Source organism: Pelodiscus sinensis, chromosome 5, assembly GCF_052426305.1.
Source record: "Pelodiscus sinensis isolate ZL-2025 chromosome 5, ASM5242630v1, whole genome shotgun sequence".
In the NCBI taxonomy this organism is placed as follows: Eukaryota; Metazoa; Chordata; order Testudines; family Trionychidae; genus Pelodiscus; species Pelodiscus sinensis.
This window is the reverse complement of record NC_143056.1, coordinates 127,860,472-127,887,513: the sequence shown is the minus strand read 5'-3', so window position 1 is coordinate 127,887,513 and position 27,042 is coordinate 127,860,472. Positions and strand designations below refer to the sequence as shown.

At 54.2% G+C, this 27,042-nt stretch overlaps 1 protein-coding gene, 1 long non-coding RNA gene and 1 pseudogene across 3 annotated transcripts in view; 1 reads left to right on the top strand and 2 right to left on the bottom strand.

The window, feature by feature from the left end:
• Window positions 1-751: 751 nt before the first annotated feature.
• On the top strand, window positions 752-22,549 carry LOC142829271 (uncharacterized). The gene is made up of 4 exons (XR_012903712.2): window positions 752-1,082; window positions 1,716-1,939; window positions 14,076-14,158; window positions 22,413-22,549. It is a non-coding gene; the product is annotated as an uncharacterized LOC142829271 (long non-coding RNA).
• On the bottom strand, window positions 1,931-9,766 carry LOC142829032 (glycine-N-acyltransferase-like protein 3; annotated as a pseudogene).
• Window positions 17,073-27,042, bottom strand: part of CLCF1 (cardiotrophin like cytokine factor 1) — a 41,932-nt gene continuing 31,962 nt past the window's right edge. Inside the window, exons 2-3 of one of the 2 annotated variants that reach the window (XM_014581506.4) lie at window positions 25,065-25,231; window positions 17,073-19,314 (exon numbers count right to left, since the gene is read on the bottom strand). In XM_014581506.4, coding sequence (XP_014436992.1) covers window positions 18,811-19,314; window positions 25,065-25,231 — 671 coding nt within the window. In that variant the 3' untranslated portion in view covers window positions 17,073-18,810. The remainder of the gene's footprint in view (window positions 19,315-25,064; window positions 25,232-27,042) is intronic. The other variant, XM_006112962.5, reaches the window with a different exon arrangement.

Genomic DNA, 27,042 nt, shown 5'->3' with positions numbered 1-27,042 from the left:
AGTGATCCTAGCTTGTTAGAACAGCACTAGGACATCATTGGGCTTTGCCCAGCCGAGGGGTGATTTCCCGCAGATCCTCATCATCTTCTCCCTGCCTCACAGCAAGGAACTAACTGACCAAAATCTTCCATGAAGAATTACCCACAGCACATCAAACTGCTAACCAGAGGCCTTACCACTACCCATGTACTTATTACAATAAAGCACTTTACCCTCTATTTGTTTTAGATTGAATTCCTGCACCATTCACCAGGCCACCCCTTCCAAAACCAATGAGACATCCTTGTGATTTTCGTTAGGTTGACACCTTCCACCAGGGTACACTCAGTACAGTCTCATTACTCAAGTGCTGCCCAATAAGGAAAACAAATCTTTATGGAGCTAGTACCTAAAATTTAGATGAATTTTAAGCAAAATGACCCAAACGTTCATGCTGGGACAATGGGTAAAAAAAGGCAAATGAGCTCAGGTTTCTTCTGTCTCTTCTCCCAGATGTCAACAGATGACAGCAGAGAGCCCCATTGAGTGTCTGTCCCTCTGGTTTCAAGGGGTAGCCGAGTTAGTCTATGCAGAAAAAACAACAAATGGTCTGGTAGCACTTTATAGACTAACAAAACATGTAGATGGTATCCTCGTAAAATGAGGGTCACAGAATTCAGAATAAGTCACCCGTTATTTTGAAACGATTTCGCTATAACGGGCTTGCTGTGGAGACGCTCACTTTGTTGTTTCTAAATAACGCTGCTGTGTAGACATGCCCAAACTGTTCTGGGCTGTTCTTCCCCATGTTCACCAACAGGTGGCAGTAGAGCATGATGCCACTGGTGGATTGACCATACTTTGAATAAGATAGATTCAAAGTGGCACCACAATGCATCATGGAAGTTGTAGTTGGGTTGCCTTATGCTCCCAGTCTCTGCTATGGGACCTCTAGCTAAACTATAGTTCCCATGAAGCGCCACCGCCAGGGATATCTGTTATTGGTCATTCATAACAGTGGGCGGCAAACTGAGTCGGAGCTGCATATATACCATGAGGTCACATAGTAGGTATTTCGTTAGCAGGTACATGGCTGTATATAGGTGAGTTGTTATTTCCATGTTTTCACATGCTGATTTTGGAATTCTCCTCTCTCTACAAAGCTCTCCTTGTTTTATACACAGACTCAGTGCTTGTAAGGGAGCAAGTATATGCTGATTAAGAACTCCAGGGGACATGATTAGTGAGCCAAGAAATTCTGGCGGGCTGGGGTGGGGTGGGGTGGGGAGGGAAGCTTGAGCCAGCAGTATATGTTATTTTTCAAATACAGTCTCTAGATAATTGAGTTTTCCTTAATTGCTGCAGCCTACACCTGTCAGCGGGGGGTTACAAACACTGTTTTTTCAGGCTCCCATATTTTGATAAAATATCAGTGCTTTCTGCGGGAAGCAGACTCTTTGTGTGGCAAAATTTTATACATAACCCCAATTTTCTTGCCAAAACCAGAGCAGTCCTGGTTGGATGACTGCCATCTCCCTTTGCCACGTGGTCCCAGCCATGCCAGGATGTGACGCCACACGGGAAGAAACTCGAAGGTGTCTTCAACGATCAGTTTAATCACAAACTCCACAGTTTAATCACAGACTCCAAAAGGCTTCTTGTAATCAACTGATGAAAGGGGGCAGAGTTAAGGGGACCTGGGTTCTTTAGCAACATGTCAGGATTTCTTTTGACAGTAACCTCAGCATGGGATTCCCTGTGGCTCCTCGGTGAAGAAAACAGAGTGAAAAGAGCTGATGAGGGCAGGTGGAAGTGGGGAGAGAGGAAGGATCTGCAGGAGCTGTCTCATCTGGAACGGGGAGAACTGGGAACACTGCAGTTTTGAAGGACTTTGAAAGTGCACACTGAGCAGGCTATTCCATATCAAAGGGGCAGAGAAGGAGCAGAGCAGATGCAAGAGGTAGGTGTGTGTACAGCTTTACTGGGTGGGACTGGGGAGCTGGAATGGGGAATGTATTACAGAAACGGGGCACTTTAGAGGGGTTCATGTGAGTAGGGCAGACCCTGACAGGCTGGGGAAAAGGCAGGCCCAGTGGGACAGGAGCTGTGGGATGTTCTTGATCCAAACGAGCCAATACTGATCCCTGGACAAGCCCATCTCCCTCACTTGGGTTGGGGGGCTTCTGAAGGGGCCAGGCCTGGAATTGGGGTGTGGAGGTGGCACAAGCTGGGTTGGCGCTGGAAGTCCTGTCACTCCAGCAACCTGTTCACGGGGTAGTTCTCCAAGGTCACGTGACCGTAGCTGGGACATGCTCGTGTGTGCAAGCGCTTGGCCATGTACTTGATTGACATCTGCATGTAGCCACAGCGATGGAACTGGCAGGGGGTAGCTGTACGTCATGGCACCACAGGGGTCCCTGAGGCTCCAGCTGATGGGGTGGCCGGCGGTGTCCAGGATGCCGAAGCTGAGGAAGTGGCGGATGAGGTTGGCCAGGAACCACCGGCTCTGCTCAATCCCCCCGCAGAGCCAAGTCTCATTTAGTAGCTCGGCATGAGAGATGTCCAAGGACAAGAGCCTCATGGCAGAACCCAGCCCGGGGGAGCAGGGAGGGGCAGGACCCAGGGTCGGCTTAGCTCCGGAGCCAGCTTAGATCTGGCCCCAGGTCATGGGACTGGCTAGCTAAAGGAGGGGAGGGAAAGGGACACAGGACCTTCCCCCATTATCCCACAGGGTGGCAGCACAGCCTAATGTCTCTTCTCATGAGTGTTTCCGTCTCTTTCCACTGGACCCCACCTCCCTGGGCCTAGGGAGGAGGGGGGAAAGAAGCGGGGGGGGGAGGGGGGAGAAGGAGGAGGAGCTGAGGTCTAAACAGGCCGTGAGCAGGGATCTCCCTCCCCATGGGTGGTCCCAGCCCATGGCCACACTCCCCAGTCCCTGCGGGTCCCTGAGGGAGGCTGGGCTCAGCGCCAGTCCCACTGGGATTCTGCTGGTGGCAACAGGACCCCAGTGCTCCAGGCCCTGCATGGGCAGCAGCCAGACAGAGCTTGGGCATCCCAGTGCCCTGCTGGCCAATGCCCCCTCCTCTCAGGCTGCCACCCCCTGTGGTGAAGACAGACACTGACCGGATCTCAGGCATGGAGCTGGGATCCGGGTGGAGGTCCGTGAAGTAGCGGGATACCTCCAGCTTGGTCCCCTTAGTCTTGGCAATATCCTGGCAGGCCTTGTACAGCCCATCCTACAGCTCTGCAGGGAGCAGCAGCAAACCATGAATGATGGGAACAGGGACCGAAGGGTGGTGAGAAAAGGGCCCGTAAATGTGGGGAGCCCAGCCTGGCACAGGAGCAGGAGAGGCAGGAATCTGAGCTTCCAAATCTACCAGCCCCTGCTCTGGGGGAGGAAGATGAGGTCAGGGGAACAGATCCCCGCCCAGCACTGGCAAGGAGCTACCCGAGCTGTTCCTGCCCTACATAGGGCTGGCAGCCTGGGTGGAGCTGAGGGGTTCGGGGCTGGCATTTTAGGGTGGGGTCCTGGGGTTTGGCCTAGACAGGACAGATGCTCAGTTGCTGGGGGGCGGGTCTCTTCGGTGGTGGATGCGGAAGGCCTGGTCCCAGTTGATGGCGCTGCCCAGCAGGGCACAGCAGGTGCCCAGGTCCCGGTAATACACTGCACACGTGTTGGTGTAGGAATCAGAGTCGTCTGATGCCACCTGCCAGGGGAGAGAGACATAAAGCCAAGAGTGGAACTCCCAGTGGAATGAGTGATGTGCTATGCTCCCCCCCCATTTCCAAGCAAGCCGGGCCCCCACCCTGGGCCCCCTGGAGGGAAAAGGCTGAATGTGGCATTCCCAGCCCCCAAGTCAGCCTGGCCCTTGCCTTGGGGACTCCTAAAGAAGAAGGGTATGTCTACACTACAAAGTTAATTCGAACTCACAGACGTGAGTTCGAATGAACTTTGATAGGCGCTACACTAGCGCTTCGCTAGTTCGAACTTAATTCGAACTAGCGGAGCGCTTAGTTCGAACAAGGAAAACCTCATTGTACGAGGACTAGGCCTAGTTCGAACTTACTAGTTCGAATTAAGGGCTGTGTAGCCCCTTAATTTGAACTAGTGGGAGGCTAGCCCTCCCCAGCTTTCCCTGGTGGCCACTCTGGCCAACACCAGGGAAACTCTATGCCCCCCCTCCCGGCCCCGGACCCCTTAAAAGGGCTCGGGCTGGCTACGGTGCCCGTGCCAGGTGCAAGCCTGCCAGCACCCAGCCAGCAGACCCTGCACCTGGCACGGCTTGAGCCAGCCACCCGATGCCCCCCAGCCCTCCCCCTCTTCCCGGGACCAGGCTGGCGGCTCCCAGGAGCTTGCCCGGGACCGCAAGAGGCGGGCACCCGCCTGGGCTAGTGCGGACATCGTGGACCTCATCCACGACCTCCGCACTAGGCACAGGAAAGTGGCCGTCTAGGGCAGAATAACTGCCAGCCTGGCCACCCAGGAGCAGGTGTGCATGAAAATCAAGGGGGTCCACTGAGACCCCCGACCCTGAGCCCTGAGCTTACAATGGCCGTACTGGGTCAGACCAAAGGTCCATCTAGCCCAGTAGCCTGTCTGCCGACAGCGGCCAACCCTAGGGACCCTGGAGGGGATGGACTGAAGACAGTGACCAAGCCATTTGTCTCGTGCCATCCCTCTCCAGCCTTCCACAAACTTTGGGCAGGGACACCACTCCTACCCCCTGGCTAATACCACTCCATGGACCCAACCTCCATGACTTGATCTCACTTCTCTCTAAACTCTGTTCTAGTTCTAGCCTGCACAGCCTCCTGCAGCAAGGAGTTCCACAGGTTGACTCTTTGCTTTGTGAAGAACAACTTTCTGTTACTAGTTTGAAGCCTGCTACCCATTCCTTTCCTTTGGTGTCCTCTAGTCCTTCTATTATGGGAACTAATGAAGAACTTTTCTTGATGCACCCTCTCCACCCCACTCATGCTTTTATAGACCTCTATCCTATCCCCCCTCAGTCTCCTCTTTTCTAAACTGAAAAGTCCCAGTCTCTTTAGCCTCTCTTCATATGGGACCTCTTCCAAACCTCTGATCATTGTAGTTGCCCTCCCCTCTCCCACCCTCTCCCTTCCCCTCTCCCACCTCCTTTTCCCAGTCTCCCCGAGTTTTGTTCAATAAAGAGAGATTCTATTTTTGACCACACGTTTTCTTTATTTTGTACATCAGGAAGGGGGGCTAGGGAAGGGTAAGTGGAAGGAGGTGAGGGAGGAATGGGGAACGAGCCCCCGATGGGGAGGACTGGGCTGGCTCTGCGGGCTTCTGGGGGTGGAAGCTCTCCTGCAGCCCCCCAATTGCCCCCTCGCCCCAGATGGCAGCTTGCGGCAAGTGCAGCCGGTCTGATGGCCGAGTGCTGTGATGTGCCCAGTGTGGGCACTCCAAGCCAGGACTGCTTTGCAAGCGGGGCACCCCTGAGAACTGTCTGTCCGGGGTGGAGGTCGGGTCCCTTTAAGCGCAGCCCTCGGCTAGCCTGAGGCAGCAGCTCCACGCTCTAAGTCCTCCTCTGATGCCCTGCCGGCACTGCTTCCGGCCATCCTTAAGCCTGGTTCAGGGTCCACTTAATGTGGACATGCTAATTCGAATTAGCAAAACGCTAATTCGAACTAGTTTTTTAGTCTGGATCTGTTAGTTCGAATTAGCTTAGTTCGAATTAACTAATTCGAACTAAGTTAGTTTGAATTAGCGCTGTAGTGTAGACGTACCCGAAGAGTCTCAAATCCCAATTCCACCTGCTCAGAAAACTTACCCTCCCGGGGCCCAGTACAGGGAAAAGGCTTCATCTCTCCCACCCACTCCCTGAGCTCCTGAGTCCCCCAGGCGTAGTGCAGTGTCTGTGGGGTGGCACCTCTCTGCATGGCCGGGTGAGGGCAGCTTTGAACTCAGGCCATGGATCCACAGCACCTCGTGCCCAACCGGGTTCCCGTGGTTTATGTTCATCAAAGCACCATGGACCTGCCAGAGATGCGCCAGGGTCAGAACTGGCGAAGGGGCAGCAATTCCCACCCTCGTGACTCTGTCCGGAGTCTCCCATTGTTTCTCGGCAGGGCAGGGAGGGTTGTTCAGCCTGTCGCAACTCCCTGCACATTGGAGGAGATGTTTGCCCTTCTATAAAATGGCTGCCCTCTCCCATTCCTGCCTATGGGACTGACACCACAGGCTGCTCTTAGTCAAGATGGTTTCCACATCTCACAGTGATTTCAGTGGGCCAAGGACAGGAAACTGGCTCTGGGGACCAGGGACAGGGGAAGAAGGGATACGAGGGGAGCAGCAAAGAGAGGGGATGTGGGGGGACACTAGGGATCAGTGTGAGGGTTAGGGAATGGATGAGGGTTTGAAGGGGGTGAGAGTTGGAGGAGGAGTCACGGGGCAGGGCATATGGAGGACAAGAGCTGAGGAGGCCTATTCCTCCCCCCTGCTCTGCATTTGCTCTCCTGATTCTGAAGTTTGATCTCTGAGTGGTGGCCCCTGGGCTTGTATCACAGGGGAGACCCTGAGTATGTGTGTGTGTGTGTCTGAGGGGGGAACAAATAGACTGTGCCACCCCCCCCCCCCCCGCACACACACACGTAGGATCGTAGAATCCTAGAATTCTAGAACTGGAAGGGACCTTGAGAGGTCAAGTCCAAACTCCTGACCTCATGGCAGGACCAAGCACAGTCTAGATCATCCCTGATAAATGTCTATCCAACCTGCTCTGAAATATCTCCAGCGAGAGAGATTCCACAACCTCCCTAGGCAACTTATTCCAGTGTTTGACCACCCTGGCAGTTAGGAAGTTTTTCCTAATGTCCAACCTAAACCTCCCTTGCTGCAGTTTAAGACCATTGATTCATCAGAAGACAAGGAGAATAATGTTTCTGCCTTCACCTTAAACACCCTTTTAGGTACAGGCAGTCCCCGGGTTACATGGATCCGACTTACATCGGATCCCTACTTACAAACGGGGTGAGGCAACCCCGCACTAGCTGCTTCCCCCCAGCAGACTAGGGAGACGCGAAGCTAGTGCCCCCCCCCCCACCCGCAGCAGACCAGGGAGACGCGGAGCTAGCACCCCTCACCCTCCAGCAGACCAGGGAGATGCGGAGCGGCTTTTCTCAGCAGACACCTCAGCTTGAGAATAAAGGACTGAGGGAAGTGAGGTGTGGGAGAATAAAACTGAGCTCTGGAGAAATGTTTGGCGAGAGTTTCTCCTACAATATGTACCAGTTCCGACTTACATACAAATTCAACTTAAGAACAAATCTACAGTCCCTATCTTGTACGTAACCCGGGGACTGCCTGTACTTGAAAACCACTATCATGTCTCCTCTCAGTCTTCTTTTTTCCAGACTAAACAAACCCAGTTCTTTCAGTCTTCCCTCATGGCTCATGTTTTCTAGACCTTTCATCATTTTTGTTTCTCTTCTGTGGACCCTCTCCAATTTCTCCACGACTTTCTTGAAATGTGGTGCCCAGAACTGGACACAGGAGCAGCCTGAGGCCGGCTGCAGCAGCTGGCACCCTAGGCAGGGCGGTGCAATGGGTGCCCCTGACTGCACGGCCATCAATGGCCATGACGTCAACATTGGGCGCCCTGGCCAGCGGCACCCTAGGCAGCTGCCTAGCTCGCCTAGGCTCACGGGCCGCTCCTGACTGGACACAATACTGAGGCCTAATCTGTGCACAGATGGGCATGAAGCCATGGAGGGAGACCGAAAAACTCATATCTCTGTGATATGCAGTGATTGGCTAGCACAGAGCCTCCCTGTGCTGTAATTGGCTGATGTGAAATCAACGTGCCCTGGGATTGGCTGGGGAGGTCCTGCTGGCTACGCTGGGTGAGCAGCAAGAATTGGCGCTGGGATTGGACTTTGGGAGGCACAAGGGGGAAGGGAGAAGCAAGTAGCTGGGAGAGCAGCCAGTGCCTGGATAAGGTGCCTGCCCACAGCTTTCTTTCTTTTCAGTCTCCCAGAGGTGTCAGAGGGTCCTTCCCTTGGTCTCTGTTTCATGCAAGAAGTTGATGGAGGAAGGGGGGTTCAGTCCCAGCACTGGGGGGAGGCAGTGGGGCTAGACACAGCTACATCACCCCAGCATCTCGGGCAGATGCTTCCGTAGCATCTCCTCCAGCAGCCGCAGCTTGGAGGGGCTGCTCAGGATCAGCCTCTCCAGTGGGGATGGGCCCTCGGCAGCAGCAATGGAATAGTTGGGGGACTCCTGGGACAAGGCAGCCAGATAACAAGTGTGAAAAATCATGATGCTTTTTTTCCATGGGTGCGGGGGGATAAAGTTGCCTGTATAAGTCAAAGTCCCTAATTACTTGGATGCCTCATCGTTCTCAGGGATGCCTCTAACATCTGCAGGGAGGGCAGATACCAATTAGGGATATTTGAGTGTAAACGGCTAAGCAGATGTTTATCAGTTAACAGTGTCAGTTACACTCAGCAAAGCCGCCTCCCCAGGAATCAGGCAGGCAAGAACTTCACAAATATAAAGCTAAATTAAGCTTCATTCTGCAGAGCCCGCAGTTCGTGTGGGCAGCTCATCAGTGGCCCTACAATAACAAGCTCTGTCTGTCTATGGCCCCAACCATGCCAGGGCTGGGCAGTACAGGGCTCAGATACCCCCAGTAGCTCCCCACTCACCTGGGCAATCTTCAGCCATCATGTTGCCTACAGCAGCTGAGCCCTTTGAAATCTCTCCCTCGGAGGTGTCCCAGCCTTCTACCCCTGAACAAATGAACCATTAACAGAGTCTGTACCTGGCATAATGATGTTCCAGCAGCTGCAAGGCATGACTGAGTATGTGCCCTGGTCACAGATGGAAGGATGCAAAACACCCAGAACGCACCAGGTCTGAGACTATGAGAGCAGGGGATCTCCTCCCCTACATTCTGCCAGTGCCCTTCCGCCCCAGCCCTGGACTCCCCAGCTCCAGCTCTTCCTAACCATCCATCTCTAGCCATCCACTTTTAAGTGTCATGTTGTGGCCACAGGTCTGGGCCTGGCTCCCTGGTGATGGCCAGTCCATTCTCTATGTATTTCAGTCAGCAGCTACTGTGTCTGTGCAGCATCCAGCACAATGGGTCCTCCATCTCAGCAACTCTGTCTCCGTGCAACACCTTCTGTGACTGGTGCCAACTGGGACCACACTAGTTTCCCACTCAGACTCCCCTTCCAACTTCAACACCCCTCTGAAGGAAGCGGAGGGGATTCAGGTGCCTCCGGTGTTATCATGGACTTGGATTTTGTGCAATCACATACAATCCCCATCCAGCATAAAAACTCTCCAGACTTGGTGGAGTCTATTGATGGATGACTCTTCTTGTCAGGCCTGGTTACTCACCAGACTGCCCCCTGGGAGGTCACCACACTCCAGTGTCAACAAGAAACGAAACCTGCAGCCTGGGCTCATCCAAGACCCAAACTCTCCAATTATCCCCAGCATGTGGCCCCTGGGCACTAGCAGAAGTCTTGTCTCCCAAAACCAACTCGTGGGCCAGCTATGTGCACGTCAGACTACCTCCTTGGAGAATCTAAAGCCATTCGTTTGCAGGAAATTGCGACACCTTCCACGTCTTCTACCATCTCGGTGATACCTGCTAAATGCCAAGAATTTGTCAATATGTTCAAACAGAAGAATGTTTGAATCTGCCCCATCACAGCTACTGTCATTGGCTGTGAGCCAGGAGCAGAAATCCTTTTCAGTTACATCCTGAGCTATGGATGCTCTGGAGCTACCTTCAAAAGGGTTCTCATCCATCCATCCATGTGCATCTCACCAATCTTTGTAAAGAAGGAAGGATCTGTGCAGCTTTGGGTAGATTACAGGCAAAGGCGGCAAGTGAGTTGGGCCCGAAGTGCTCAAGCGCCAGGAATATTCAGGGCTGGGTTTCAGCAATGTTAACTGCAACACATCCCGAGTGGGACTGGGATAAACTTAGAAGCTGGGAGCAGCACAGCCTTTGCAGTAGGGAGTTTGTTTATAAACAGAAGCAAAGTGATGTAACAAAAGATTTATCACTAAAAATGAACTAAGGATCATTAGTTTCAGAGGGGCACCGTGTTAGTCTGTAACTGAAAAAAATTAAAAATCAACAAATAGTCCTGCAGCACAAATGTAGATGGTATCCTGAGCTTTCGTGGGCACAGCCCACTTCTTCATCTGCGGGTCTCTCGAGACATCTGGATAGATTTGGTGTAGTGTTGGGGAGAAGCCAATGGACATGGTACGCGTAAGTACCATTGACATAGGAAAGGATAGGATAGACCAGGGCTACTCAACACGTGGACCGTGGGCCACATGCGGCCCGTTTGTTTGCGGTCCATGGTGCAGTTTAGGTTTACATGGGGCTCAACACGTGGCCTCTGGGTGAGAGCCGCAACAAGAAAGTAGTCAGTATAATGGTCTTCTGTTGATATGTATTTTAGAAGTTAAATTCCTGGACTGTCATTGCTCATGAAAAGTGCTGTCATATGGGTGGAAACCGGGTAACTATTGCATTGTATTAATATCAGCAGAACTGACTTAAATGGGGCCTGCGTGTTGTGTAGTCTTGCCTTAACCTTTGTATTCATGCCCGTCAGTGCGAAAGATGCTATTTGCACATTTATTTGCATGTCTATGCAACCACACTTAAGTTGTGGCCCTCAGCATGTGCTGGGAATATCAGTGTGGCCCCTGGAGCTTCCAAAGTTGAGTAGCCCTGGGATAGAGGATCTGGAGGCCTATTTAGTAAGAGATTGAAATCCAGGATTTCCATGGGAGAATTCTCTGAAAGCTTCCAGTTCCACATGCAGGGCCAAGTCGGCAGACAGAACTGCAGGGTCTCAATGCATGGATGAGACCAATGGTTTAGGCGGGAGAGATTTGAATTTATGAAGAACTGCGTAGCTTATTTTGAAATAGTAATCCCAGCCACCTCATCTCTTGCCAGGGGAAAGCAAGGACTTTGCCTCTCCCAGACTTAAACCCTCTGCTTGAGATTTTCCTTTTCTAGGTGTTTGTGGTTGCTCAAATTGGTCTGCATAACCAGCAAAAGTGTCCACATTTCTGACTGATTTGTCCCACAAAAACTGCTCTACATCATCACTAGGCACATCTAGGAACTGTTTCTTAACAACTAGATCACATATGCCTTCAAAGTCTGTGATTCCTTTCCCTCTCACTCACTTATCTAGCAAAACTTTTATTTGATTAACTATAAGACACATTGCTTAGCCCAGTCCCTTTCTTAAGGGTCTTAATTTTCACTCTGTAAGTTTCAGGTGTACTCTGGATCAGTCTTAAACCCAAATCCTTGAATTTACCATACTTTGAAGCATCAGCGATAGGCATCTTATTGAATATGTCCAAGGTTCTCCCCTTCAGTTTTGCAGCCAGCATGGTAATTTTCTAACCCTCAGGAACTGAATGGATGGTTCACAGTCTTTCAAAGGTGATGAAATATTCAGTGATTTTTCCAGATGCATCATAAGCTGGGCACAGTTGGTCCCATGCCTGGATTTTTGGAGGGGAGGATCCTAGTGATGTGAAAAGTTAACCAGTTAGCCAGTAGGGGCTGGAGCAGCTCCCCACCCACCCTGGGCAGGTCCGGGCCTGGCTCCCCGGGAGCTGGCAGCACAGCCCACAACAAAGTCTCCCCAGGAGAGGAGCCGGCAGCCCTTTCCGACTCTGCCCCTAGGAAAGTATCTTCACTGCGGGCTCTGCGGTATAATGCGTCTGTAAGTGTAACTGTAACCACTAGGAATTTCAGCACAGTTACCTTTGGAAACAAATTTTACAGCCCCTACCCTGCTCAGCACAGCACAGCACAGCACAGCACAGCGCCCCTAGTGATCCCGTCTCACTCCCCACAACACGGCGCCCCTAGTGATCCCCTGCCCCACAACCTGTAGCACAGCGCCCCCTAGTGAGCCTCTATCCCACTCCCCAGCACAGCGCCCCCTAGTGAGCCTCTATCCCACTCCCCAGCACAGCGCCCCCTAGTGAGCCTCTATCCCACTCCCTGCAGCACAGCGCCCCCTAGTGAGCCTCTATCTCACTCCCTGCAGCACAGCGCCCCCTAGTGAGCCTCTATCCCACTCCCCAGCACAGCGCCCCCAAGTGAGCCTCTATCCCACTCCCCAGCACAGCGCCCCCTAGTGAGCCTCTATCCCACTCCCCAGCACAGCGCCCCCTAGTGAGCCTCTATCCCACTCCCCAGCACAGCACCCCTAGTGAGCCTCTATCCCACTCCCCAGCACAGCACCCCCTAGTGAGCCTCTATCCCACTCCCCAGCACAGCGCCCCCTAGTGAGCCTCTATCTCACTCCCTGCAGCACAGCACCCCCTAGTGAGCCTCTATCCCACTCCCTGCAGCACAGCGCCCCCTAGTGAGCCTCTATCCCACTCCCTGCAGCACAGCGCCCCCTAGTGAGCCTCTATCTCACTCCCTGCAGCACAGCACCCCCTAGTGAGCCTCTATCCCACTCCCCAGCACAGCACCCCCTAGTGAGCCTCTATCTCACTCCCTGCAGCACAGCACCCCCTAGTGAGCCTCTATCCCACTCCCCAGCACAGCGCCCCCTAGTGAGCCTCTATCTCACTCCCTGCAGCACAGCACCCCCTAGTGAGCCCTCCCAACCTATCTTCATAGAGAGGTGCATGTGTGGCGTGGATGGTTTAGCACCAGCTCTTTACCAGGCCTCCTACTGATCTGATGCTGCTTCTGCCCCAGAGGTTGCCCCTCATATCCCAACCCTGCAGTGGCGCAGGGGCTCCGCTACTCACCTGAGAGACTGGAAAGTCAGGAAAGAGCAACACGGGCCTCGTTGACCTGGAATGAGGGGATGGGAGGGGCTAGAGCAGGTGCTACTTGGTGCAGGGCAAGAGTGCTGGGCACCCCCTCCCCAGAGAGCACGGGGCACCGGCAGAGCCGGGGATGAAGGAAGCCCAGGGCTGGGAAAGCAGGGCTTGAGGAGGGGCCGCAGGGCCGGGTTGCAGGGAATCGGCAGAGATGGGGGATTTCTGGGACCAGCTGCGCTGGCGAGGCACATTATGCTGTCTGGACACTGGGTGTCACTGTTACTTCCAGGATTTGCAGCTCCCAAGCAGAGCTCTACAAATTAACCTTGTCTCTGCCAGGGACCTTACTGCCTCCTCCCTATGGAGCCCGCCACTGGGGCAGGATGGTGGGAACACCAGTAGCTGGACAGTTGGACCTGGTTCTGGGGCACTGCTTTCTCTGGCTCCTTGGCCACATGTGTCTCCAAGGCCTGCTACAAACACAAGTGCACACAAAAGCCCCATGTCATGGGGAAACTGAGGCACGGGGCTGGCAGTTGAGGTCTCCTCCCAGATCTGGGCACCAGTGAAGGGTTCCCCCCTTGAGCTCATGTAGCTTCCTACCCTTCCCTCCACCCTGCCCCATATCATGTGTTATCTTAACTCCGCAGCCCGCTCTGGACTTTGCTGTCCTGTTAATTCTGAAACCTAGTGATTGCAGGTGAAATGCCTGTGCTCTTCACACTTTAAAAGCTGATAATTTATAAAGCCAGCTGATGTGCTCCACATCCTCCCCTCCTGCCCCAAACTGCCCTGCTTGTAAGGCAACTGCTCCCTTCCCAAACTTCTGCAAACTTGTGTGGTCATTACAAAGCTCTCCTACATAAACTCTGGCATGAAATCCAGTCCTGGGACCCCTGCTCTTCTGGGCTAGTCATGTCACTATAAAGTGGATGGCATATTAGGGTGGCACCCGAAAACTCCAGGCAGGACTGGGGTTCAGCTCTGCACAGACACACACAGAGGCTCTGCTTTGAAGAACCAGACCTCAGTGTGTGGAGACTGTCAGTTCTAATCTCTCCGCTGCTCCCCACCCAGTGCTGAGCTGCAACCTCCCCTCTCCCCCCCCCTCCTTGGGGTGGGATGCTGGGGCTGTTTATACAGAGATCTCTTGCCCACCACTAAGGTGCAGTTGTCTCTGGAATGGAGCAGAGGGCCTGTTGATACAGGCACCCCTCACCCAATGCAGAGATGCAGCTGCCTCTGGGGAGGGATCCAGCAGGTGTTTAACCTCAGTCTATTTTAGGACCAGAAGCAAGGTGACCAGAAGCACAGCCAACGGAGGGAGCAGGGGCAACTACAGGAGGCAGAACGGACACACCAGAAGAGGTAAGGAGGAGGAGGCTCAGATTCCAGGGCGGCTGCTGCTGCAGAAGCTGGGCAGTCTCCCTTCCACGGGTTAACCAGGCCCAAGGCTGCTTTGCTTGGGGGCTGTGCCGAGCTCATGGTCTGGGGGACCGAGTGACTCACTTGGGGTCTTGACTTGTGCCCCCTACCCACATTCCTGACCCAGGGCACAGGCAGCCTCGGCTTTGTCCCATGCCGGGAATGGGGAGGAAATGGGGGCTGAGTCAGTCAGCTTCCGGGAGTCCTGGCTCCAGGGAGACAATGGGAGGCAGTAGGGGGTGCTGACCCCAGTCCCAGCATAGCTGTTAGGGGTGAGGCATCCACCATGACACTGAGTCACCACCAGTTCCCTGGTCCTGCCCCCGTCCTACTCTGCCAGCTCTGCTGGTGCCTCTCAGTTCCAACCTGCAGCCCCTGCCTGCCCCCGCCCCCCCGGGCAGGGAGGAGCTGGCACAGAGAAACAGAAACTCCAAAGGGGGCTGTGTGAGAATCACTCACTCAGCTCAGCCAGGACTCCCTTCTCTCCCCAGCCCTCACAGGAGTCTGAGATCCTAACGGCCCACCTCCTTCTTGCTCCCAGGGTGTGCCCAGGGCGCCAGGCTGGAGGCCCCGCTCTGACCTCATTGCTGACCAAGAGAAGTGTGTCAGCCACAGACAAGGGGGCTGTGAGGAAAACAGCTTACATATTCCCCCCCACCCCAGCTCTGCCAGTATCCCACAGCCCTTGGCTCTCGCATTCTCTGCCCTCCTCCCCAGCAATGCAGGAGGGGGTGGGAATGAGGTAGCCCAGGGCTGGGCTACCAGGGCTGTAGAGCATTGGCAGAGCTGGGGGGAGGCTGTTTGGCCCCAGCCCTGGACTTCTTCACCCCCACCTCTGGCAATGTCCCTCTGTGCCAGTCCAGAGCCCCGCCTCTGATAATGCCCCTCCATCCCTGGGCTCTGCTAGGGTGCAGTGTGTCTATGTGCTGGATCTCCCAATTCTATGTAAGTGTGTGTAGGGCCAGCTGAAGGGATCTGGGGGGATGCAGAAGGATGGAGGGGTGTGTGTGGGGCCAGCTGGAGGAATGGGGGGGCAGAAGGATGGAGGAGTGTTGGGTGTGTGCGGGGGGGGTGGATGGATGGAGTAGGTGGAGGAGAGTACTGAAGGATGGATGGACAGACAGAAGGACAGAGGGGTGTGTATGGGGATAGATGGAAGGGTGTGGGGGGAAGTGGGAGGGTAGAGCCAGAAACAGGGGGTTAGGAACTGATTTGTCTTCATGATGCCTGCCATACTGAACTCTTTGGTGAGCTCCTACACTGATAGGAGATGCCAGATGGGCCCAACCCTCCCATTGATTTCCAGAGCAGGTGCATCAGGTGCCCCCCAACCATGGCATTTTCATTCCGAAGCAGAAGAGGATCGAGTGCCGGGCTCCTCAACACGTGGCCTGTGGGCCACATGCAGCCCGTGGCCCTTTTGCGGCCCGCGGGGCGGTTTGGGTTTACGTGGGGCTCAAGACATGGCCCGCGGGTGGGATCCGTGGAACATGAGCTCCACTAGGATCATGCTCCACAACAGCGAGGCGTCTCCCGGGCAGGGTGAGCACTGAAAGACCCCAGTAGAGGTCATGTTCCAAGGATCCTACCCGTGGACCATGTGCTGAGCCCCGTGTAAACCCAAACCGCCCCGCGGGCTGGCGGGAACAGACGGGGACAGGGTGTCCGCCTTTCTAGCCCCCAGGAAGGAGGTGCAAGGTGGCTCGTGGGAAGTGCTTTGTATTCATGCCCATCAATGTGAAATAAGCTATTTGTACATATTTGCATCTGTATTTGCATGCATATGCAACCACACTTAAGTTGTGGCCCTCGACATGTGCTGTGAGTATCATTGTGGCCCCTGGGGCTTCCAAAATTGAGTAGCCCTGATCTGGTGGGTAGGGCTGCTGAGGCGGGGTGGGGCGGAACGAAGAGGGAGCCACCATGCCTGGATTACTCTCTAGGCTTTGCTTTTGAATGGCTGTGACAGACCCCTGTGCCTGCTCTGTGCTTCAGTTTCCCCCTTGGACATAAGAAGCCACCTGTCTCACAGAAGTGGAGAGGGCTGGTTCCCTATCAGACACATCACTACACAGGTAGGAGCTGCCAGGATGGGCAGAGGGGCCTGGTAGTCCCCCTCCCATCCAGCCTCACTCCTGTATCTGTCTCTGGGCCACCACTCATTACTGTTCCATGCTCACAAGCAGTCTCTTTCCACACCCCTAGAGCTCCACCCATGGCATTGCTTTGTCCCCTCCCCTGGATAACACCCCTCAGGGGCTATGTCTACACTGTAGCCTTTTTCAGCAAAAGCTTATGCAAATGAAGCACAGAGTGGAATATCACTACGCTTCATTTGCATTATTAATTACCGGCCTCTTTTGCATGAGAGGCTTTTGCACAAAAAGGGGCTGTGTAGACGGCTCCTTCTTGCGCAAAAACCCCCTCTGGCGCAAGAGCTGTTCTTCCTGAAAAATGTGCACACAGCTTCTTTTTGCACAAAAGCCTCTAGTGCAAAAGTGGCTGCTAATTAATTATGCAAATGAAGTGTGGTGATATTCCATTCCACGCTTCATTTGCATAAGAAGGGTGTTTCTTTCCCTTCCTGCCAGGAGACCCCCCCTCATCCACACTCCAAAGCCACAGGATGGCCAGTCTTTCAGGAGAACATGGGTAACAGCACATGGTGCTGGGGAGGAGGGCAGATCAGGATCTGGATCAGGGCAGTGACCAGGAGACAGACAGCCGTGGGGTGGACTCAGGTTACATTTACATGGGTCAGGGATCTCAGCTAGCCCATCAGGTTGCAGAAGGAGATTGGGGACATGGTGAAATCTATCACCCCAGTGAGCTCTCAGCCAGTTCCAGCCCAACATGCCAATGAGCAAAGTTCATGGAGGAAGCCTTTTATTTGTTAATACAAGAATAGAAATTCTGCAATAAATACCATCTAATAAATAACATCTCCAAATAAATAAATATTAATATAGACAAACCAAGAAAAACACAACCCGATGGGAGGAATGTGAGGGGGGGGGAAGAGGGCAGGGTCACAGGCCCTTAACCTTGATCCCGCACCAGGGGGTGGGCAGCAGGGCCCATGCCAGGTAAAGCGCCCCCACAGCTGCCCAAATGCTACGTTGACGACAATGTAAACTTCAAAGAAATGCTGCATGTGTCGTGGCACGAGGTGGAGGAGGGATACTGCCCCCCCCTTTCCTGGATTAGCTCCCCTGCTTTCCTGGCCCTTGTGGGTGTTTTGTCAGAAGATGAGGCTAGAAGATGCAGCAGCATTTTGCAACTGGAAAAAGGCTGGAAGGCTGCTTTCAAACTCTGTGCCTGGTTTGGGCCTCAACCTTTCCTGTTTCAAATCCTGCCCCTTTCTCGTTTGGGCCCCATTTTAAATCCCATCCCCCTTCCTGGTTTGGATCCCAGGTGTTTTTTCTGTTTCAACTCCTGCCTCTTCCTGTGTTGGACCCCAATCTTCTCTAGTTCAATGCCTGCCCCTTCCTGTTTTGGACACCATTTTTTTTCTGTTTTGATCCCCTTGCCCCTTCCTGTTTTGGATCCCCAGACTTTACTGTTTCACAACTCGATCCTTCCCATTTCTAGTCCCTCTTGCCCCACGATGCTGCAGTGCTAAAGGGTGGAACTGACCCATTTGCAGACATGACCAGAGGGCTGACGCTGATGGCATTCCACGTCTCAGCTCCTGCTCCCAGCCCTGAGGGAAGAGATGCATGGAGAGCAGATCTGAAGCACCCAAGAAGACACAGAGACCTGGCTGCAGGCCAGTGCCAGAGGCTCTGAAATTGAGAAAAGGCTAGATGAGACCCGGTATCTGTGTATGAGAGGAGGGCTGGGAGGATGCCACAGGGGAAGGGATGCAGAGGAAGAAATTGATCAAACCAGAGGTACAGAGTATGATGCAGCAAGAGACAAAGCCAGACAAGGCTTCGTGCCGCCCATGATACAAAGACAGTACTGATTGCTGTGCAGATCTGGGGTGGGGTTTATTGCTGCTCTGGAGGAAAGGGGAGGGGCTGAATGCTGTACAGACCCAGAGGCGGGATTTATTGCTGCTCTGGAGGAAAGGGGAGGGGCTAATGCTGTACAGATCCAGAGGCGGGATTTATTGCTGCTCTGGAGGAAAGGGGAGGGGCTGAATTCTGTCCATCTCCAGTTTGGGGTTTTGTGTTTTTGGGTTGCATTAGGGAAAGAAGGGTCATATTCCTGCACTTGGGAAACAAATCTGTCCCTTGCTGAAGAATATGAAAAATGGGGGGAGTAGAGAAGGAGGGGGAAGGATGGGGATGTGCTGCATGGCACCACAGATAGGGAGGGAACTGGGAACCATGGAAGGAAAGGAGAGAGGTTCGGGTGGGAGGCACAGTGGGGCCTGGGTCCAGGTAGGAGGGGTGGAAGGTCTGAGGGGAGAGGGAATGGAGGGTGAAGGTCAGCAGCCCCTTGTCTCAAGGCACGACATAACAATGGAGGTGGGAGTGAGGTGGGATGGGGCAGAATCACCCCCCCCCCAGTGATGGGACAGTGGGGGGTTGGGATCAGAAGCCCCATCCCTCAAGGCGCAGCATGGTGGTGGGGTGGTGGGGCAGAGGTCAGAAGTCCCGTGCCTCGAGGCGCAGCATGACGGCAGCGGGTGGCACCTTCTTCTTCAGACGGTTGAAGTCCTTGGCGGAGCGCCACAGCCAGGTCTGCAGCTCCTTGAGCAGCCAGAAGTCATCCATCTTCTTGAGGAAGTTGTTGTGGGGGCTGGTGGCGCCTGGCCCCCGGGCCCAGGTGGGATCGGCGCTGCCTAGTGGGCTGGGCAGTGGGTACCCCAGTGAGGACATGACACTGGCAATGCTCACCACCAATCCCTGCAGGCTGGTGCAGAAGTGGCCCAGGTTCTTGCGCAGCTCAGCCTTGGCCACCTGCCCATCCATGCCACGCAGGTAGCACAGCAGGTGCGTGTAGGCCCGATAATTGGCTGCCAGCCGGGCATTGTCGTTCAGGCTGCGCCACAACTCAAAGTCCACTGTGGCACTGGGCACCATCTCGGCCCTTGTCATCCGGGGAGGGTTGAAGTCCGGCTCATTGAAGGGGGGCCCGAGGTAATTCAGCTACAGTGGGTGAGAGAGGGGGACAGGGCATTAGAGTCACCCAGACAGAACCCAGTGGGCCTCTCAGACACTCCCACCAGGGTGGGGCCTGACCCATGGATGGCCAGAGACTCTGAGGTGATCGGTGTGGGCACAGCCCAGCTGCTACTCAGCCTTCTACGTGGTTCCAAGGAGATGACTAGAAGGAGACACATGAACAAGCCCCTCTTGGGAGAGCCTGGCAGTAAAAGGGGCACTGGAAGGGGTCAGTGATACTCAAGAGCCATAAGCTGGACAGATGCCCTCAGCCAGGAGGCACAGTGCAGCTGGGTGAGGCTGAGAGCAACCGGGGGCATGTGTGGCTCTTAGCTCTGGCCCTGCAGCTTTGGGACAGAGCAGTGCCTGGGGGAGCTCATGGGGAGACCTGAATTGGCATGTTTCCCAGGGCCACAGGCTCCCTAACCCCCTCGTGCTGGCTCCTAGCTCAGGAGGGGTAGTAGCCACCACGCTGATGCCCCTGGTGAGGACAGGGCCTTAGGGACTGGCCAGCGGTGCTGGGACAGTTTTTAGAGTGGGAGTGCCGAACTGCACTTACTACTTACTTATGTTTACATCACTCAGCACCCCAGGAGCTGGGGCCGGCAGCCGGGACCCTGCATGTGGGGCCCAGTGGTGGAGCCCCCTGGGTGTGGGGCCAGCAGTCAGGCAGGATCCCATGGCCAAGTGGGACACAGGTTCAGTGGCAAAGTGGGACCTGGGGCCAACAGCCGAGACCCCAGGAGACAGGGGAAAGGGGTTAGCAACCAGCACCCTGGGCCAGGATTCCCAAAAACTAGGAGTGCTGCAGCACCCATTGCACACCTACTTCCCACACCTATGGGCCCTGTCCCTGGACAGGCACAGGTGACAGCAGGCTAGGGTCTCACTGGCTGTGGCTCTGAAGTGAATGCCATGAGGATCAGAGGCTTTGACTCCTGTACCTGCATCAAAGAGGAGGGGGGGGGGGACAAAGGCCTGTAGGATTGGGGCCCCTTTAGACAGAGGGTATTACCAACTAAGAGACATGGAATCAGGGAACCCCTGAGGGGAAGGGGAGATGAGGGGGGCAGGGACACTTGGCACCAAAGTGCCATGAGACAGGGGAGGTGCTGCTGGGTCTTTGGGGGAGTAAGTCTGGGGGACTGTGCCCCCTGGGAAGGGCTGCCTCTGCCCTGTCATGAGCTGTGGAATTTCCTGTGCCCCCTGGCGTGGGCGAGGACATTTCAGAGCACAGTGGGGCGGCTCTCAGGAATTCCTCCAGGGATAATGAAGGGAGGGGAGCCCTGTCTGGCAGGTGAGGCCCTAATGACAGGGCTGGGAAGTGGCAGAAGGAACCGGCTGTCAGGCCTCAGGGCAGAGATAATTTATGGGCGGCTGAGTGGGGAAGAGGAGGTGAACCAAGGCCATCAGAGTTGCTGGAGACAGGGTCCAGGTGTGCCCCCCAGACAGTGCAAAGGGTGGGGAAGAAGAGGTGTGTTCAACACTTGGGCCTATGCAAGGGATGCTGGGGAAATGAGTCAGCCCTAGCACCCTTCCTCCCATGATACGCTGACCTCCCTCACCACAGACTCACACTGACCCCCCGTGCCCCACAGACACACGTTGACACTCCCCCACCCCACACAGACACACAAAGACCCTCCCCCACCCCACACAGACACACAACGGCTCCTCACATATGTATTCTCATGTGTACATGTCCCACATAACCACTGTCTCACATGCATATATCCCACACGTTCCCATTTTCATACCTATGCATATCCTGCATATTCTCACTCATACATCCGCACACACTGACACACACGCACACTCTCCCTCACACCCATACACATACTCACACCCCCACATACTCATGCACACATACCCCCCACTGACACACACACTCCTTGTACTCCCACACATACAGCACTCGCACTGCACTCATGCATATTGTACACCACCCACACATATTGCCACGTGCACCCCACTGACACATGCATATACCCCCACATACTGCCACACATGCCCATTTTTGCCCCCAACACATGCGCTCACCCTCACACATGCATGCTAACGCCTTGCGTATACCCACCCTCCAAACTGCTCCCCCTTTGCCTCTCACATCCAGGGATTCCCCATCCCCTGGGATGACACGGACAGCAGCCCCTGCAGCAGGGGAGCCCTGGCAGGCAGTCAGGTGGACAGGGAAAGTCAGGGAGTGCAAGGGAGGTGTGTCAATGCCGCGGGTGGGGTGGCGCGGGCACCTGAACAATCTGACAAACTCAGGAGATGAATTCATTTCCTCAGTGTTGCCCGGAGGCAAATGGAGATGTCTCTTCCCATCCATTGTACATGCCTAAGCGGAAGCTGGTGGGGAGGCAGGGACAAGGTAAGCACCCTAGATGGGAGAGGCGGCAGGAGCAAAAGAGGTAGAGGGAGACATACACAAAAGTTTAGGGACAGACACAGAGTGAGCTGGAGGGAAAGCAGAGCACTAACGTGAACATGGGAGCAGGGAGCATGCCTCGCGTATGACCAGGTGAAACAGACACACAAGCTGGCCCGCCCCCTGCTGAGAGCCCTCCAACCCTACCCCTGGCCCCAGAAGAAGAGGAAGGTCTAACAAAAGCCAAGGATATCTCCAGGCTGCAGGCAGCCCACAATGGATGTCATAGGGTCAGCTCTTGCACTGCGGTGTCCAAGATGGATTAACCACTGGAGAACTCAGAGAGTCCTACAGCCAGAAAGGGCCCCTGTGATCATCTAGTTGGATTTCCTGCATAACTCAGGCCAGAATGCCGATCCCGGGGATTCCTGCCTCTGGTCCAGAACTGCTGCACTAAAGCAAATCCCTGAAAGAGCCCTCCTGCTAGAGGAAAGATTTTGGGGAGAGGAACCTGCTTGCCATGCCTGGTGGGACAGATGGCACAATTCTTAGAGCCTGGTTACCTACTGAACAATTGCATCGGTGTCCCAAAATGGCTGTTCCTCCCACTTATGGGTATTTTCACCCCCAAATCTTCAGTTTTTTCACGATTTTCGTTTTTTTGTCAACATCCCTCCACGCCCCCAAAAACATTTTAAATTTGGTTTTTCAGCTTTTCCTCTCGCACCCGGATTTTCTGTTTCAAGATGGAAACCTGATGAAAGGAGGAGGAGGAATCAAACATTTTCCAACCCAAATGTTTTTGAGAAAAAATGCGTGAAGAATTTGGAATCAAGAATAAAGGTGCCGCCGTGTGACGGTTATTGTGAAACTGCTAATAGTATTCACAGAATCTCTGACAAGATTGCCTCTCAATCCCATTTTGAGCTTTGCTGACTTCATCGTCTTCTAGCCACTGGATCTCACTCTGTCTTTGCTCGTTTAAAAAGCCCTCCTGAATCAGGAAGATCTTCCTGTCCAGAGACTTGCAGACCAGGGTCAATCACCCTTTAACCTTTTCTTCAATAAGCTCAGTAGATAAATACCACCACGCAGCCTCTCCCAGAGTTTGTCATTCTTGTCACTCTTTCCTGACCCTGTCCAATTTTTCTCATATGATCACCAGAACTGTTCCCCTAATGGCCTCACTAAGAGGTAACACCATCCCCCTCCAGCTATTGGACAGTCTCCTACTTGTGCGTGCAAGGAACACCTTTGACCTCTGAGCTGCAGCATTGCACTGTCAATTGGTGTGCTGGTTACCTATCAGAACACCCAAGTCCTTTTCATCCCAGGATACAGTTCCTCCTCCAGTATGCATGGCCTGCTCCTGGAACAGGAAATGTTGTTCTTGTACAGATTGAACTTCTCTTGTCCAGCACTATCCAGGGTCTGGCATGATGTTAGTTAGCTGGATGTCCGCTTATCATGGTGTGGCCAAGTTTCCCATAAAGTTTGTTTACAGCCACCAGTCCTGGCTCTCAGTGTTCTGTGCTGTTATTTAACTCTAAGAGCCCAGAAAGCAGTGGAAGTGTTGGTAATGCTGCTAGACAACAATGACCTTCCGTGGTTTGTCAAATTCTCTGGTTTGGCACCAGTCAGGTTCCTAGGGTGCTGGACTAGAGAGGTTCAACCTGAATTTGGCTCTGTTAAAATGCACCTTGTTCACCTGAGCCCAGTTTACCAGGCAATCTAGATCAGTCTGTCCAACTAGCCTGTCCCATCGGTATTTACCACTGCCATATTTTGGTGTTATGTGTTAACAGTGATTTTGTATCTTCTTCCAGATCATTGATAAAAATATCAAATGAACCTTTGGCCCCAGATCCTCAAGAGAAACACCCCGATCAGATGAGGATTCTCCAGTTATAATTAATGTTCAGCTCTATTGGTTAGCCAGGTTCTAATTCATTTAATATGGGCTAGTCTGATTCTGTACAGAACTGTTTAACCTGATTATCCTATGGGTCTAAGCCAAATGCCTCACAGACATCAAAGTATATTATGTCAGCTCAGTTATCTTTATCTATCAAATTTGTGACGGCACCAATAAACAGGATATCAGGTTTGTCTGACAAGCCCTATCTTCCAAAACACGGCTCCCTGGCATTCATCATGGCACCACCCTTTAATTCTTTGTTGTATCCCAAATAAGCCTTTCTGGGATTTTGCCTGGGATCGTCGTCAGGGTAACTGGCCTATAGTTACTCAGGGCTCCTTATAATCATTGGCACAGAACTCTAGAGAGGCAAGGGGAATCTACAGGCCAGGCTGGACGATAGCCATAGTAAGTTTAGGCTTCCAGGCATTAGGCTCTAGCAGGGAGATGAGGCCAGAAGGGCCAATTAGTCTGATCCAGTGTGGTGGGGTTACAAGGACAGATGAGTTACAGAGTGAGATTTGGCCCAGAAAGGAGGAGGGAGATAGAGACAGGATGGGCTTGTGAATCTGGTCTAGCAGAGCAGGGCGAGGGGGATAGCAGGCTGGATAGGCCCGTGGGCTTGATGTGGGCGGTGTCCCCTGTTACCATGGTTGGGTGCCTGTTCTGTGCATGGTGGAGCGTGGCCCAGCCGGGGCGTCTCCCAGGCGAGTTCTGACACACGGGCCTCACCTCACCCCATGGAGAGACAGCACAACAGAGTGTAAACAGTGGGAGACTCCCCCGGTGCCCCAGGACAGGGAGGGGGCAGGATGCAGGGCAACCTGCCAGGACTAGAGCCATGCAGCGGGGAGGGTGTGAGCTGGAAGATATGCATGACAGAGCGCAGGCACGTGAGTGCAAACAGGGAGAGTGGGAGCCCCAGCTCCCCAGAAGGGGATGTTAGGGGAGGGGGGAGGAGAACTAGGCCCAGAATAGAAAGAGGGCTGGGGATGAGAGCCAGAGACCCCCAATCAGGGAGAGGCAGAGAATTTTCAGCTCCTCCCTTCAGTCCAAGAGCTGCCTCACAACTCAGCCTCCAGACCACATCATCATGATGCGGAGCCGGATCCTATAACAGAACATGCCTCAGCCATTTGTCATCCCTGCTCCCTGTGTGCTGTGGGGAGGAGGAGGAGAGATTGAGTTACAACCCCCCCCCCCCCCCAGCTCCCTTGAGGTGGGAGAATCACTTTTGGGAGCCTGTCATTTACCAAGCCTCCCCCAAGGAGGACGGAGAAAAATCAACCTTCAGTGGGGAGACATTTAAGTTGGGAAAGGGGAGGAGAGAGCGTACACAGGAAGCACGAGGGAGAAAGGGGCAGCAGAGAGCAGCAGGAATGGGTGAGGAAAGCGGAGGTGGGGTTGCAGGGCTGCCCCCTGGTCCATAGCCCTCCCTGTACTCACATAGGTGCCGGCGAGCGTGCGTAGCTGGTGTTCCAGATACCTGGTGAGGTCATAAGTCTTCTGGATGGACTGGCCAGCACCCACCTCCTCTGTGCTGTTCAGGGCGGGGACTGCGGGCAGGTTCCAGAATGCAGCGCACAGGAAGGCAAAGATCCCCCAAGAATCTCCTGCAGGGAACACAATGACCAGCTCAGGGGACTCCAGGGGGTGCTGTGACACAGGAGAGGGCATAGCCTACCTCATTTGAGTGGGTGCCTGGACACTAGGGAGGAGGAGCCTGTGACTGCCCAGCCCTGCCCTCCCCAGCAGGGGGCACTGTGACAGGTGAGAGGTTGGCGCTTCCTCTGTCCAGCTCCATCCTTCCCAGCAGGGGGTGCTGTAACACTAGGAAGGAGGAGGAACCAGTGGCTGCCTCGCCCTGCCCTCTCCAGCAGGGGGTGCTGTGACATGAATTTGTCCCCGGAGCTGTCACCCCACTGTTCTTCCCCAGGGCTGTGTTGAGGTTGGGTCTGAACGTGCTCTGGCTGGGGGGCTGAGGACAGGCACGTGGGAGGTACTCGCCGGGGCCAGCCAGGCGGGTTCCCCAGCCCAGCGCCCCAGCGAGGCAGGATGTACATTTCTCACACCTTGTCTCACATTCTCTTCCCTGTCGCCCTGAACGGCCGCCAACCCCAGCTGCTCAGCCAGGTATTTTAATGGGTGTCTCACACACCTGTTTTGAATGAGCCATGGAGGCTGTAGCACACTCAGGGAAGAGCTGGGAGCAAGAGGCAGATGCTGCGAGTGTCAGAGGAGCTGAGGCCCGGCTGGTTTAAAAAGCCTTTTCAAGCGTGCTTCGCTGTCTCCAACTCCCACCTCCCAGCGCGGCCACCTACCCAGTCCAGGGCTGAGTATCTCTCCTGTGTCTCAGCCCACACAGGCAGGGAGTGTCAGAGGGTTCAGAGTCAAAGGTAAAGGCTGCCCTTGTGCTTCAGAAGGTGTGATTTGGGTTGATGCTCGGCTCATCCTGGGCTCGGGGCCATGGGAGGCGTGGGGTGGTGGGTGCTGCAGGGGCACAGGAGCTGTCAGGGATTCCGGGTGGTTGGAGCTCTTGGGGATTTCAGGCACAGAGAGGTGGTGGGTGTGTAGGCTTAGGGGTTCGAGAGCATGTTGGTTTCAGGCTCCAGAACCCTGCAGCATTCCAGTGTCTCACTGCAGCTCAGTTGGGCTTGGCAGGAAGGAGCTGAGGAGGGAGACACGCCTGCGTAGGCTGCTGGCTGTTGGCCACAGAGGGGATGTGCCCATTACTTGTGCTGGTGCGTGAATCCTGCTCAGGAAGGTGATTCTCACCTGCGATGAATCACCCATGAAACATAAAGCCCAGGCCCTGGCCACTTGCACGCTTCATTAAAGAGCAACCTGCGGCACTTTGCCTGTCAGGTGTTCATGCCATGCCCTGGACCAATCCCAACCTGGGCAATTCCATTCTGCCTCCCTGCACCTATTGCACTTCTGCTGGAGATGGAGCCATGTTCATCACCTCTCCTAGGCAGCATCACAGCTGATCAACAGCTTCATGCCCCACTCCAGAGCTGCATGAGTAATCCCTGTTTATACAGCTGCTGGGCCCCAACCCAGAGGTGGCTACATCTTGGCACCAGACAAGGGATCCTTGTATTAACAGCTGCTGCATCCCCCCAGAGGCAGCTATATCTCAGCTGTTTTAACTAAGCCAGGACCAGCCAGAACTCCATGGACAATATGGCTATTCTGAACATCACCACTTCAGTCGGTAAAGCACTTGGATCCTCCTACTGATGAAGCCCAAGGGTAGGCAACTAGGCTAATGGAGAATCCCCATTTGCTACCAGAAGTAGAGTCTATGACACACAGTTGACCAGTTCCGATTCAGCCCAACAGATGACAACAGAGTTTCTCATACATCCCTGGCTCATGACAGCATTGACATGCAATTTGCTCCTGTACTTTTAAACAGGGG